Genomic DNA, 14235 nt, shown 5'->3' with positions numbered 1-14235 from the left:
ATAACAAGACAGAGTTGAATAAAAATGAGGTTAAGAACAAACTAAGGCAATAGTAACTTTGAACTACTGTTGCATTCACTACCAGTAAATTTAATTTTGGCATTTATGCTAAATTATTAACTCACGTTTTTCTGCTTCAAGCTGATTATTAACTCCTTGAAGGAAATGCCACATTGTTGCTTTATTTGGTAACTGTCCAGACTGCCTCAGGCCTACCACAGTCTGAGTGCATGGAGAAACTCAAACAACTCATGGAATCAAACTGGTCAGGTAAAACTACAGCTCTCAGAGAAATGCATAAATCAAAAGATGAATTTTGTTACCTACTTGTTATTATCTCTTCATAGGCAAGGAAAACTAGGTAAGCATCCTGCAGTAAGTGAAAAAAGGAAGACACTCACTCGGAACTATGTAAAAATGACAATTTAAACACAAACCTGGTCCTCTCCCTACAGCTGTGTGACTGTGGCTCCGATTAGATGATGAAATATTATCAGTTTGAAATTTCTGATTTTCTCTCTGCTTTGCCTGATCACCAAATCCATTTTCTTTTAAATTATCTGACTTATGAATTACAGGCTTTTCACATCCTTAAAAAAAGAAACAAAAATGTATCATTCCTTTCCGTACCATGAAAAGAGATGTTTGAATCATTTTTTTCAGATTATTTTTAACTGTAAAAAAAGTTACTTAAAACTTAAGAGGACTGACATCATTTAAGAATTTTGAAATGCTTTATAATGCATTCAAAAAGGACCTGTTTTGGACTTTTCCAGTTTACTACATCTTAAAACGTACTTCTCAAAAGAGCTACTAGTGAAGCCTCTTCTGTGATTGTGTGACCATAATAGTGGGTAACTCCTGAAGGTGTTTCTGAGGCCACTGATGAGAAAAGGTTCATTCCAAAATACTAAAAAAATTACTAAAATTGCCTCAACTCTACTCAAAGTCAAATTTGAAATTATCCTCAATATTTGTTGCGAGAAGTCAGGGAGCCTGAACAGAGGACCCGGCTGAAGCCATGGCAGAAGAACATAAATTGTGAAGATTTCATGGACATTTATTAGTTCCGCAAATTAATACTTTTATAATTTCTTACACCTGTCTTTACTACAAACTCTGAACATAAATTGTGAAGACTTCAAGGACACTTATCACTTCCCCAATCAATATCCTTGTGATTTCCTATGCCCGTCTTTAATCTCTTAATCCTGGTCATCTTCGGAAGCTGAGGAGGATGTATGTCGCCTCAGGACCCTGTGATGATTGTGTTAACTGCACAAATTGTTTGTAGAGTATGTGTGCTTGAACAATATGAAATCTGGGCACCTTCAAAAAAGGAACAGGATAACAGCAATGTTCAGGGAACAAGGGAGATGGCCTTGGACTCTGACTGCCAGTGAGCCGGACGGAACAGAGTCATATTTCTCTTCTTTAAAAAGCAAATAGGAGAAATATTGCTTGATTCTTTTTCTCAGCAAGGCACATCCCTGAGAAAGAGAATGCGCCCTGAGGGTAGGTCTATGAACGGCCCCCTTGGAGGCATCCCTCTTTTATGGTCAAAGTCGAAGGGATGAAATAAGCCCCAGTCTCCTGTAGCGCTCCAACACTTATTAGAAGGAGGAAATTCCCACCTAATAAATTTTGGTGAGACAGGTTGTCTGCTCTCAAACCCTGTCTCCTGATAAGATGTTATCAATGACAATGCATGTGGAAACTTCATTAGCAATTTTAATTTCGCCCCATCCTGTGGTCCTGTGATCTCACCCTGCCTGCACTTGCTTTGTGATATTCTATTACCTTGTGCATGTGATCTCTGTGACCCACACCCTATTCGTACACTCCCTCCCCTTTTGAAAATCGCTAATAAAAACTTGCTGGTTTTATGACTCAGGGAACATCACAGAACCTGCCGACATGTGATGTCTCCCCCGGACACCCAGCTTTAAAATTTCTCTCTCTTGTACTCTTTCCCTTTATTTCTCAAACCAGCCAAGATGCTTAGGGAATAGAAAAGAACCCATGTTAAATATCGGGGATGGGGTTCCCCCAGATATTCATTTTTATATTCAGAGTATTAGTATTCCTAGTTGACTGTGATAATAGAAAAACATGGAGAATTTTTAAAAGAAAGAATTACCCATATTTTCTGCAACAGATTTGTAATGTGACCAGCTGACAACCTGCCTAAGTGCATCGTCAGTAGAAACTGCTGTCCCATCTGGGTTTGCGTAAAACAAAAGCAGTGGCTGAAAGTGGCATCGAATGCATTTGGAGACAACATCTTTCCATCTAGTTCCAATCTTTAAAAAAACACAAAGAATAAAGACAAAACAAAACCTTGTAATCAATGTGTTATATGAAAAGACAGAGACTCTGAGTTATTTTATATTTTTTAAAAATTTAGATATGCAGCTGCCAGTAGTTCAAGTATATATCATATTATATAATTAACTGTATTTAGTAACTAGTCTAAATAAAAATCTTTTAAACATTATCATTTACAAATTTGATGGGCAAATAAATTTTTAAAAGCTTTCCAAATATGTGGTTGACTGACATTTGACAAAGACTTCAAGGCAATTCAATGGAGAAATTTAATTAAGAGTCAGCTCAACAAATGGTGTTACAACTGGAGATAAAGAATTTTTACCATGAGAAAAAATAACTTTAACCTGACTTCATATAAAACAAACAAAAAAAAATTAACTAAGAATAGCTCACACAAAAACTAAAACTTAACCAGAAGAAAACAAAAGAGAAAATCTTTGCAAACTTGGGGAAGGGCAGATTTCTTAGCATACCAAATCACGGAAGAAAAATATTTTAAAAATGGACTGAATCTAAATTAATTAATAACTTTTGATCTTAGAAAGACACCATTAAGAAATTGAAAAAAAAATAAGCAACATACAGCTAATAAAGGACTACTATGCAGAATAAAGAATGCCTACAACGCATTAAGAAGAAGATAATCCAGTGCGAAATACTGGCAAAAAATCTGGACATTTCACCAAAAGAAAGATGTAAGAATGGTCAACAAGCACAAGAAAAGATGCTCAAAATATTACCAACCGCAAGGGAAATGCAAATGAAAACCACAGTGAGATAATATTATACATACACCAGAAGGGCTAACATTAAAAAGAATACCAATACGAAGTGCTGCTGACAATGTGGAACAACAGGAACTCTCATACACTGCTCTCATAGAATGTAAACTGGTATAACCACTTTGGAAATCAATTTGATAGTTTCTTGTAAAGTTAAACAGACACTTACCACACAACCCAGAAATCCCACTTCTAGGTATTATCTAAGAGCAATGGAAAAAAATATGTTCACAGATTATTCATACTTCAATAGGTAAATGGATAAATTGTTGTACAGCCATGAAACACACAATAAAAATAAAGTGTGAATCCAAACAACATGAATGAATCTTAAAGACATTATGCTAAAGGAAGGGAAGCAGACATAGAGCAGTACATACTATAAGAGACCATTTATATAAAATTGTAGAATGAGTAAAACTAATCTATAATGAGACCAGCAATTTCCTCATCCTGGGGTGGTGTGGGGGGTATGACAACAAAGAAGCCTGATAGAATTTTTCCTATTGTGATGAACATGTTCTGTGTACTGATTATGGTGGTTACATAGGTGAATACATTTATCAAAACTCCAATTGTACACTTAAAATGGGTGTGTTTTAATGTTTGTGCACTATACCTCTATAAAATTGATTTAAAAGCAAAACAAAACCAAACAAAAACACTACAAAGCATTCTAGAATATTTTTGCAGAGAAGGAGACTTTTAAGAAACAATTCTGATGAGCTGTTTTGAACTACATATATTCAGCTATTTATCCTCCTCACTGGGGATTCCAAGAGACGTGAGGAGTCCATTTTTTTGTTTGTAATGTGTGTTTTTTGAGAAAAGGTCTCACAGTCACCCAGGCTGGAGTTCAGTAGCACCGTCTCAGCTCACTGCAACTTCCTCCTCCCAGGTTCAAGGGATTCTCATGACTTTGCCTCCTGGGATTACAGGCATGTGCCACCACGCCTGGCTAATTCTGGTATTTTTAGTAGAGACGGGGTTTCACCACATTGGCCAGACTTAAGAGTCAATGTGAAAATAAAATAAAAACCTTCACAGGGTAATTAATATACCCAGTTCTTCCTCCAAATTTTGAATAATTTAAACTATGTAAAAGCAAAGTAGAAACTGCAAAATGTTTTTACACATCGACTCAAGATGAAACTTAATAAACTCCTACATCAAAGTACTAAGTAATTCAAGCAAAGTGCTAATTTTAAATATAAATACCAAAATTTTAACAGCTTTATTGAGGTGTACTATATGAAGTAAAATTATCTAGTTATAGTGTACAAGTCAGTGAGCTTTGACAATACAATTGTGTAATCCTCACCCCAAAATATTACCTGGTACCCCACTTTGCAGTCCCTGGAAATTAGTGATCTACTCTCCAAACCTTTGTTTTTCCTTCTAGAATTTCATATAAATGGGATCATCGCATGTAATCATTTATATCTCACTTCTTTCACTTAGCATAATGCTTCTGAGATTTGTTCACATTATTGCATGTATCAGTTCAATAGTTCAGTCCTTCTTGCTGAGTATTGTATTCCAGTGTATAGCTATACCACAATTTGTTCATCCATTCACCTATTGTTGACATCTGAGTCATATCTAGTTTGAGCATTATGAAGAAAACTATCCTGAACATTCAAGTACACGTTTTATGTGGAGTTAACGTTTTCACAAGAGTGGATTTGCTGGGTTATATAGTAAATATATGTTTAAAGAAACTGACAGTTTTGAAAGTGAATGTTCAATTTTGTGGTTCCATCAGCCTCGTGTGAGAGATCTAGCTGCTCTTATCCTCACCAACTATTTGTATTGTCAGTCTTTTTAATTTTGGTCATTACAACAGGTGAGTACTAGAATCTCATTATGAATTAAATTTGTATTTCCGTTGTGGTTAATGATGTACTGAATATCATTTCAAGGCCATTCATATATCTTCACTGGTGAACTGTCAACATTTTTTGCTGATTTTTTAATTGGGTTTTAAGAGTTATTTCAATATTCTGGATACAGTCTTTATTAGATTCATGCGTCACAAATATTTTCTCTCAGTATATGGTTTGTCATTTTATTCTCCTAATAGTATCTCACTGAAGAACAACAATTTTAACTTTCAATGAAGTCTAACTTACCAACTATCTTTATGGTTCATGCTTATTAAACGTTATCTAAGAAATCCCTATACATAAATAGTAGTTTTACTATCCTTCCCTGATATTCCCATCTCAGTCATTTCTGGTCTGTTTTTATTAATTTTTCTTCAGGTTCTTTGAATATTTGGTAATATTTTATTGAATGCTACTTTGAAGTGGCATACTGAATTTCACTGAAGTTCATAGTCTTGGGTATTGAATTTTGTTGTGTTATTTTAAAAGTGGGATTAGCTTTGAACTTTCAAGGCTTGTTTTAAGCTTTTATTTCTTTTTTTCTTTTTTTCTTTTTGAGACGGAGTCTCACTCTGTCACCAGGCTGAAGTGCAGTTGCACGATCTCAGCTCACTGCAACCTCTGCCTCCTACCTTTTGTTTTCCAGTGATGCTTCCCATCTCTCCCAACTAACCCCAAACTTGTGTGGGTTCACCCCTCACATGCACAAATCACAATTTAGCCACAAATTCCAGGGAACCCTTCTGTCAATTTCCAGAACTTTCTCCCTGTGCAGTTTTCTTTCTAGTATTCTGTCCTGCAAATTTTAGCCATCTAGGCCTCCCTGAACTCCAGTTTCAGTCTGCAGAACTCAGTGACACTGCTGGGCTTTGTTTGGGCTCCCACTGCCTGCACTGCAACCCAGAAACTACCTCTAGGCAGTAAGCAGTGGGTAATTATAGAGCTGACCTCATTTGTTTCCCTTTTCTCTGTTCAACTGCATGTTGTTCAATGTTTAGAGTTGTTTCACCTATGTCCTAGTTTTAAACAGTGAAATGCCTATTTCTATAGCAGTTAATCCTTCATGGGTAGAATTAGAAGTCCACTAAATACCAAATATTTGAATTTGTATTGTCTTAATCACAGTGCTGATAAATGGCCTTTTATTGTATATTAAAATGAAACTAAATAGAATTCTACATCATTTGCTTATAACAAACAAAGAACTTGCATTTTTAAATGAGTTTACTACTTAATAAAGATTGCCAAAGCCAGTAAGCTTTGGCAAGACCAATAGTTTTCAACTGTACTATGTCTGAATTTCCTGTAGAACTTAAAATTTCAGATACCTGCCTTTACACTACTGAATCAAAATTTTAGGAGTCCAGGAATGTATGTTTTTTAAAAAGCTCCTCATGTGATTCCAATACTCCTTATTAAGAACTATTATTCACTACTTTACTAGACAGCATTATTACTATTTGAGTAAATAAATTACACTTGGCCCTTGAACAACACAGGTTTGAACTGTGCAGGTTCACTTATATGTGAATTTTCTTCTGCCTCTACCACCCAAGACAGCAAGACCAATCTTCCTTTTCTTCCTCTTCAGTCTCCTCAATGTGAAGATAGCAAGGATGAAGACATTTATGATGATCCATTTCCACTTAGTGAGTGGTAAATATATTTCCTTTTGCTTATAATTTTCTAGGTAAGATTTTTTTCTAGCTTACTTTACTGTGAGAGTACAGTATATAATACATATAACATACAGAATATGTGTTAATTGACTGTTTATGTTTTTGGTAAGGCTGTCTGTCAATAGTAAGCTGCTGGCAGTTAAGTTTTGAGGAAGTCAAAAGTTGTACATGGGTTTTCAACTGCACAGGGGCTTGGCACTCCTATGTTGTTCAAGGGTCAACTGTAATTACCAAAAGATGTAACTGATATATCTATTTCTGTATTCCACACACAAAATTTGAAAAAAAATTGTCATAATAAAAATAAAAGCAAGCACATTTTCATCACTAGTTATACAAAACTACTGTGACTCATCTACAAAAAAAAAAAAAAAGCAAGTATGCATCAGGCAAAAAGGATCATCACTGACACACAGATCACTGATAGTTACATATTTGTATACTAATATTCATTAGTCTATTAATATTCTGGAAATGGACTGCTTTAAAAGTTGGCTTCAAAATAAGCCAATTTCAAGAATAACAAAAGAAAGTTTGAACTTAATGTTGCTATCATTGTTATGTTCATTTATTACTATTTTACATAATAATTATATCATCCTTTTGAATATTAATATCAATATATCATTTATTAACAAAAAGTAAAAATCACAGTAATTATTTCAGTTAAAAAAAGTGTCACTTACCTCTTTCACATTTGCATCATCAAAAAATACCCATTTGGAACTTTTGGTGTGAAATGCAAAGGCACAATAATGTCGGCTGGTGTAGCAGATCATACCAACAAGGTTAAGTTCACTATTTTTGGCATTTTCATCAGTAACTCTATAAAAAAGCTGTTTAAAAAAATTAGTAATTTACACTTAACACTGTATCTTTTGCAAAATGAGGAATAATTAGATGAATCATGTATTTGACACATAATGAAATATTTCTCACGCATACTGCCCCAATCCAATATTATGATATTATTACTTGAAGGCACCACTGACATCACATTGTTAACAGAATTACCACTTTTAATTCATTCATAGAAACTTTAAGTCCAAAAAAACGAATTCACTACAAATTAGTAATAATAGAGTATCTCTAATGACACATGACTGACACTTTTCATAAAGAAATTCAAAATATGAGATAAATTCCACATTTCTGGTAATTCTTGACTGAATCACGTATTTGAATGTTCATTAAACATATAATCTAAAAGGTAATTATCTCTAAAACTTTAATTGTAACATCAACCAACTCAAAATATACTATGAAAGTAACAAGCATATCAAGAGATTATGGCCAGGTATGCTGGCTCATGCCTGTAATCCCAGCCCTTTGGGAAGCCAAGGCAGGTGGACCAACTTGAGGCCAAGAGTTCGAGAACACCTGGCAAACATGGTAAAACCCCATCTCTACTAAAAATACAAAAAATTAGCTGGGTATGGTGGCACATGCCTGTAATCCTAGCTACTAGGGAGGCTGAAGCATGAAAATTGCTTGAGCCTGGGAGGCAGAGATTGTAGTGAGCCAAGATTCGCCACTGCACTGCAGCCTGGGCGACAGAGCAAGACTCTGCTGGGGGGAAAAAAAAGAGATCAGTACTTTAGATGATTTTTAAATCTTAAACCTTTCTAAGTTAACAATATTTATATTTACAATCATGACTATAGATAAAAAATCATCAATCATCATTTTAGAGTGAAAGAAGCAAAAGTCATGAGACAGTTTAGTTTGTAATTAAAAGCCATTGCTAGTCTATGTAGTAAAGGCATTCCAGTTAGCCTGGTTTGATTAAACTTGACTTTATCAGATAAAACATCGAAATAGTATTATTTTGTTCAGAAAAAAAAAATTTAGTTCTGAAATCAAAATAAGTGTATCATAATATATATCAAGATGTTGTAGACGAATTTGAAAATAAAAGGGAAGGGAATGAAAATAGATAAGATACCCCAGGAAGATAAAGATGTGTTGCTAGATTCCGAACAATATCTTCGGTCAAGTCAGAATGCTCAGAGTCCCAGACTAAACCAATTGTAACAATCTCTGGGCAATTCATTAAAACACGGCGAATTTTTATTTTTTGGCCACAGTTACTCTACAGAAAAACACAAAAGAAAAGTTCTAAAATTATGAAAACAGATAAACCATAGGCAAAACCTTACACAGTTTGTATTATATAATGACATTTTTAACATATATTTGCAATTTATTCAGTATACTAAAAAATGACTTCTAACAAGCGATTTGTCTTAATTATTGATTAAACAAGAAGTCTATTTTAAATAAAAGTATTCTTTGATACTTTTGTAAATCTGTTAAAGAATTCAACCTAAAAAAAAAGCAGAAATAAAACCACTGAAGTCAGTATACAAATATATTAGATGAGAAAAGAGTATCATTTAAGTTTACTGAAAAGAAACTTTCTCTTTAACCAAATGATAAATTTCAGGACTTTGAAAAAATTTAATCAACATATGCTACCTTCAAACCTTCACAAACTTAGGAGTTTTTAAAGAAATTATACTAAGATAAATGGTACACATGGTATAATCGAAAATAATATTTTTTTAAAATTCTTAAAGCTAATTCTATATATAGAATCAATATTTACATGATAATATCTGAATGCCTATTTTCAAATTTACAGAACAAGAACCATACTAACATTCTCCAAACTATACTTACAGGACATTTCCTATAGTCATCTGTTGTGTTTGCTGCTTGTAGCAATTCTGCAAACATTTCAGGTTTAAAGCGTTCATGCCTTTCCAACATTCTTTCAACTTCATTGCTACAAAAAAAGAAGCAATCCCAAATTGGGCCTATGAGCTTAAAATTTTAATAAATTGCACATGAAAAATATTGTCAGTTTAGATGTGCATCACTTTTTCTGTCTAAAACATAACCATAACTGAAAAATGAACCATAAAATACATTTCCATAAAATGAAAAATTATTAAATTTGCCAAGTATATGATGAAAAAATTAGCTCAAATAAAGAGAACAAAATAACATAAAATTATATGTTTGGAACTAGACGAATGAAGCTAAGATCCTCTGTCTGGAGATAGTTTTAAGGCAAATGTTTCATTTGTATTATTACTTAATGAGTAGAAACTTAAGTTTAAACCCTACCCTAACAAGAACAACAAACTGTAAGAAAGGCTCCCTCTCTGGCCCAAAGTTCCTAGAAGCAAAGTTATCAATTTCGGCTAGAAGGTCCTTTGCTGATTAAATGCAGAAGTCACAACCAGAGTTGTTAAAGCCAGACTTACGCCTTTTGTTCTTATTATGAATATTACTCCTGGTTTTGTGTGTGTGTGTGTGTGTGTGTGTGTGTGTGTGTGTGTGTGATGGAGTCTTGCTCTATCACCCAGGCTGGAGTGCAATAGCGCAATCTTGGCTCACTTCAACCTCCACCTCCCAGGTTCAAGCGATTCTTATGCCTCAGCCACTCGAGGAGCTGGGATTATAGGCACGTGCCACCACACCTGGCTAATTTTTGTATTTCTAGTAGAGACGGGGTTTTACCATGTTTCCCAGGCTGGTCTTGAACTCCTGACCTCAGGTGATCCACCCGCCTCAGACTCCCAAAGTGTTGGGATTACAGGAGTAAGTCACTGTGCCCAGCAAGGATACTAATCATTTTATTAGAGCCCAGGCAGGCCCTTTAATGCACTACAGGTTAACTGTGATACTTTTTATTCAACCTCCTTAAAAGACATATTTTTATGTATCAGGGTATTAAGTAACTAATATGGTTTGGCTGTGTCCCCACCCAAATCTCATCTTGAATTATAGCTCCCAAAATTCCTTCATGTTGTGGGAGGGACTCAGCTGGAAACAACTGAATCATGGGGGCAGTTTCCCCCATACTGTTCTGGTGGTGGTGAATAAGTCTCACAAGAGCTGATGGTTTCGTAAGGGGAAACCCCTTTCGCTTGGCTCTCATTCTTTCCTCTTGCCTGCCACCATGTAAGATGTGACTTTGCTCCTCCTTTCCTTCTGCCATGATTGTGAGGCCTACTCAGCCACATGGAACTATGAGTCAATTAAACCTCTTTGCTTTATAAATTACCCAGTCTTGAGTATGTCTTTATTAGCAGCATGAGAACAGGCTAATACTAAAACTATCTAAATATTTCCAAAAAGGAATGTCATGTAAGCTGAAACACTAACTAGTTTCCATTCTAGATGTTCTGGTTGTACTTAACAATAATATAACTATTCTAGAGCTGGATATATTTTACAGTTCAACAGTTTAAATAATCTCCAAGTATTTGGTAACAACTAAACGTACCCATCCAAAACACTTCATGAGTACACTAGAAGGCCCTAAATCTGATAAGCTCATTCAAACTGCATATACTGCTCTTACAAAACTGACAGCATTAGACAACATCCAGAAAAATGTTGAAGTCAGGCAGATCTGGGTTTCAATCTTAATTCATCTACTTACTAGATTAACCTCATTAAACCTATTTCTTCATCAACAAAATAGAATTTTCATTAACATTAAAAGTGACAACCTACATAAAGCCTGGAACATGGTAAGCATTCAGTAACTGGTATTCAACACTGATTACCAACACAAATAAGGGTATTATAGTTAGAATTCAAAGCGCACATTCCTGCAACTTGCAGTGTTTACCAAGCAGAGAATGATGGGCTCTAATTCTTATTATCTAACATTCTGCCTGAGAACACTGTCATTTCATTCAAGAGTTTTAAACTAGAATTAAAATTTTCGTTTTTAACTTATTGTCTATCTTTGTTCGAACACCATCCTACTTTTCATAGAAATTTTAAAAAATGACTGACAACCGACTACAATTTGACTGAAGTTTAGGAATGTTTCTCTAAATCAGTGTTTTTTACTTGTCTGTAAACGTAAGAAAGATAGTAAACACATCCAAATAACAAAATTGTTATTATTCAATAATCTTTATGAAATAAGGTTTTACACCCAATAAAGCCAGGAAGATAAATCATATGAAATGGATGAACATGATATTCACTTTGCACACTGACACAAATATTGGCAACATTTATCAACTGTTGCACTAACAAATTCTGACTGATAATTACTGATCCATATTATGTCTTTTGTATTAAAATGTATGCAAATGTTTATGATCTTACTCAACGTTTACCACATGCCAAATTTTTTTTTCTTTTTTTTTTTTGGTGAGATGTAATCTCACTCTGTCACCCAGGCTGGAGTGCAGTGGCATGAACTCAGCTCATTGCAACCTCCACCTCCTGGGATCAAGCAGTTATCTGCCTCAGCCTCCCAAGGAGCTAGGATTACAGGCGCCCGAGACCACACCCAGCTAATTTTTTATTTTTAGTAGAGATGGGGTTTCACCATCTTGGCCAGGCTGGTCTTGAACTCCTGACCTCAGGTGATCCACCAGCCTTAGCCTCCCAATGTTCTGGGATTACAGGTGTTAGCCACTGCACCTGGCCACATGCCAAATATGTATACTTTCAAATACCTGTTGGAAAATAGTCAAAGAACATTATGTAAGGTCTAGGGTTAACTTTTAGATCCTTAACTAGCTAATCTTTCATGGACAGAAAGGGAGAGAGTGAGTGGGCAGGTGAGCAGGCAAGCATGGCAAATTTTTTATTTAAAGTGAATGTTGAGGCCTCAAATGCAATAACCTAACTGAGAATTACGCTCACATTTTTGTTTCTTCTCTGTTTACCCTAGCTTTTATCACCAGAAAGCGACATAGCAGAGCTGACTGAAAATATGGCCATTACAAACAGAACATCTCATAAATGAAGCAACCATGTATAGTTCCATTTAACATTCAGTTTATCATTTTATGCTCCCCTTCACAGTTCTAAAATTTGTTATAAATTAAATAGACATAAAATTTAACTAGTACTATGTACACTTCACTAAGTAACACACATATTAGGCTAAATTACAAACATCCAACTTTGATAGACATCACTTAATACTTCTCACAGCAGCATATCTAGTAGCCTCAGACAGAGAGGGGAAACTCATATATGCTACGATTTTATAAAATAAGTGTTCAATGTGCTTAAATATGGTATTAATGTTTTTGATAATTATGCTTTAATAGGTTCTTACCATAAGGCTGTTGTAGAAATGTACCGCACAAATTCTGTAAAAGGTAGAGGATCTGATGATGCTCCACAGCTACGACACACACACTACATAGGCAAAAACATATGCTTAATCTATCAATCATAAAACAGAACTATAATATCTAAATAATAATCAAGCCATCTCACCTGTTCATACAGAGTCATAGCAAACTTCTGGTGAGTGATACAAGATTTAGAGGTACACATGTCTGCATCTCTGCTTGGCACTATGTGAAAATGAATCCTCTCCAAAATATTCTCCTAATTTAAAAATAAAATAGATAAATGAGTATTGATCTTGTAGGGAACATAGCAAAATGTAACTCTTTACCTGGAGATTTCCCAAAGTGTAAATTTAAGAGTGTCATACATATTGTTAGCTTTTCAGCTTTCCTCTCTAATGAACACTTTGATCGAATGTTCAATTATTCACCTTTTATAGCACTAGCTAAAAGAAAATGTTGCTTAATGAAAGCAACATTATAATATAATATGATCTTTAATAGTTATTTTTAATCCTCCTAAAAACCCCTGGTGACTGACACCTAAAATGTAATATTAGAAAACAGTTTCCTGTGTTCCTGACATTCTCAAATGAAGGAAAAACAGATAGCTTAAAAAAAATCCTGGATGGCTGAATAGGAAGAGCTCCAGTCTACAGCTCCCAGCGAGATCGACACAGAAGACAGGTAATTTCTACATTTCCAACTGAGGTACCTGGTTCATCTCATTGGGACTGGTTGGGCAGTGAGTGCAACCCACGGAGGGCGAGCCAAAGCAGGGCAGGACATCACCTCACCCGGGAAGCGCAAGAGGTCAGGGGATTTCCGTGTTCTAGCCAAGGGAAGCCATGAGTCAATGTACCTGGAGGAGCAGTACACTCCTGCCAAAATACTGAGCTTTTCCCATGGTCTTAGCAACCAGCAAACCAGGAGTTCCCCTCCAGTGCCTGGCTCAGCTGGTCCCTGGTCCGACACCAACAGAACCTTGCTCACTGCTAGTGCAGCAGTCTGAGATCAACCTGGGATGCAGGAGCTTGGTGGGGGGAGGGGTGTCTGCTATTGCTGGGGCCTGAGTAGGTGGTTCTCTGCTCATAGTGTAAACAAAGCCACAGGTACGCCTGAACTGGGTGGGGGCCACCGCAGCTCACCATGGCCTACTGCCTCCCTGGATTCCACCTCTGGGGGCAGGGCATATCTGAAGAAGACAGCAGACAGCTTCTTCAGACCTAAATGTCCCCATCTGACAGCTCTCAAGAGAGGAGTGATTCTCCCAGCATGGCGTTGGAGTTCCAATAATGAACAGACTGACCCCCGTGTAGCCTGACTGGAAGACACCTCCCACTAGGGGCCGACAGACACCTCATACAGGTGGGTGTTCCTCGGGACAAAGCTTCTAGAGAAAGAATCAGGCAGCAATATTTGCTGTTGTGCA

General features: G+C 35.8%; 1 protein-coding gene across 2 annotated transcripts in view; it reads right to left on the bottom strand.

Annotated features, from left to right (window-relative positions):
- Positions 1-14235, bottom strand: part of USP53 (ubiquitin specific peptidase 53) — a 77520-nt gene that overhangs the window by 20052 nt on the left and 43233 nt on the right. For both annotated transcript variants that reach the window (XM_023220044.2, XM_031935324.1), the window contains 7 exons: positions 12949-13062; positions 12785-12867; positions 9361-9466; positions 8624-8770; positions 7365-7514; positions 2141-2303; positions 438-590 (listed from right to left, as the gene is read on the bottom strand). In XM_023220044.2, coding sequence (XP_023075812.1) covers positions 438-590; positions 2141-2303; positions 7365-7514; positions 8624-8770; positions 9361-9466; positions 12785-12867; positions 12949-13062 — 916 coding nt within the window. The remainder of the gene's footprint in view (positions 1-437; positions 591-2140; positions 2304-7364; positions 7515-8623; positions 8771-9360; positions 9467-12784; positions 12868-12948; positions 13063-14235) is intronic.

Source organism: Piliocolobus tephrosceles, chromosome 3, assembly GCF_002776525.5.
Source record: "Piliocolobus tephrosceles isolate RC106 chromosome 3, ASM277652v3, whole genome shotgun sequence".
In the NCBI taxonomy this organism is placed as follows: domain Eukaryota; kingdom Metazoa; phylum Chordata; class Mammalia; order Primates; family Cercopithecidae; genus Piliocolobus; species Piliocolobus tephrosceles.
Note: the sequence above shows the minus strand (reverse complement) of the source record. Positions and strands in the feature narration are given on the sequence as shown.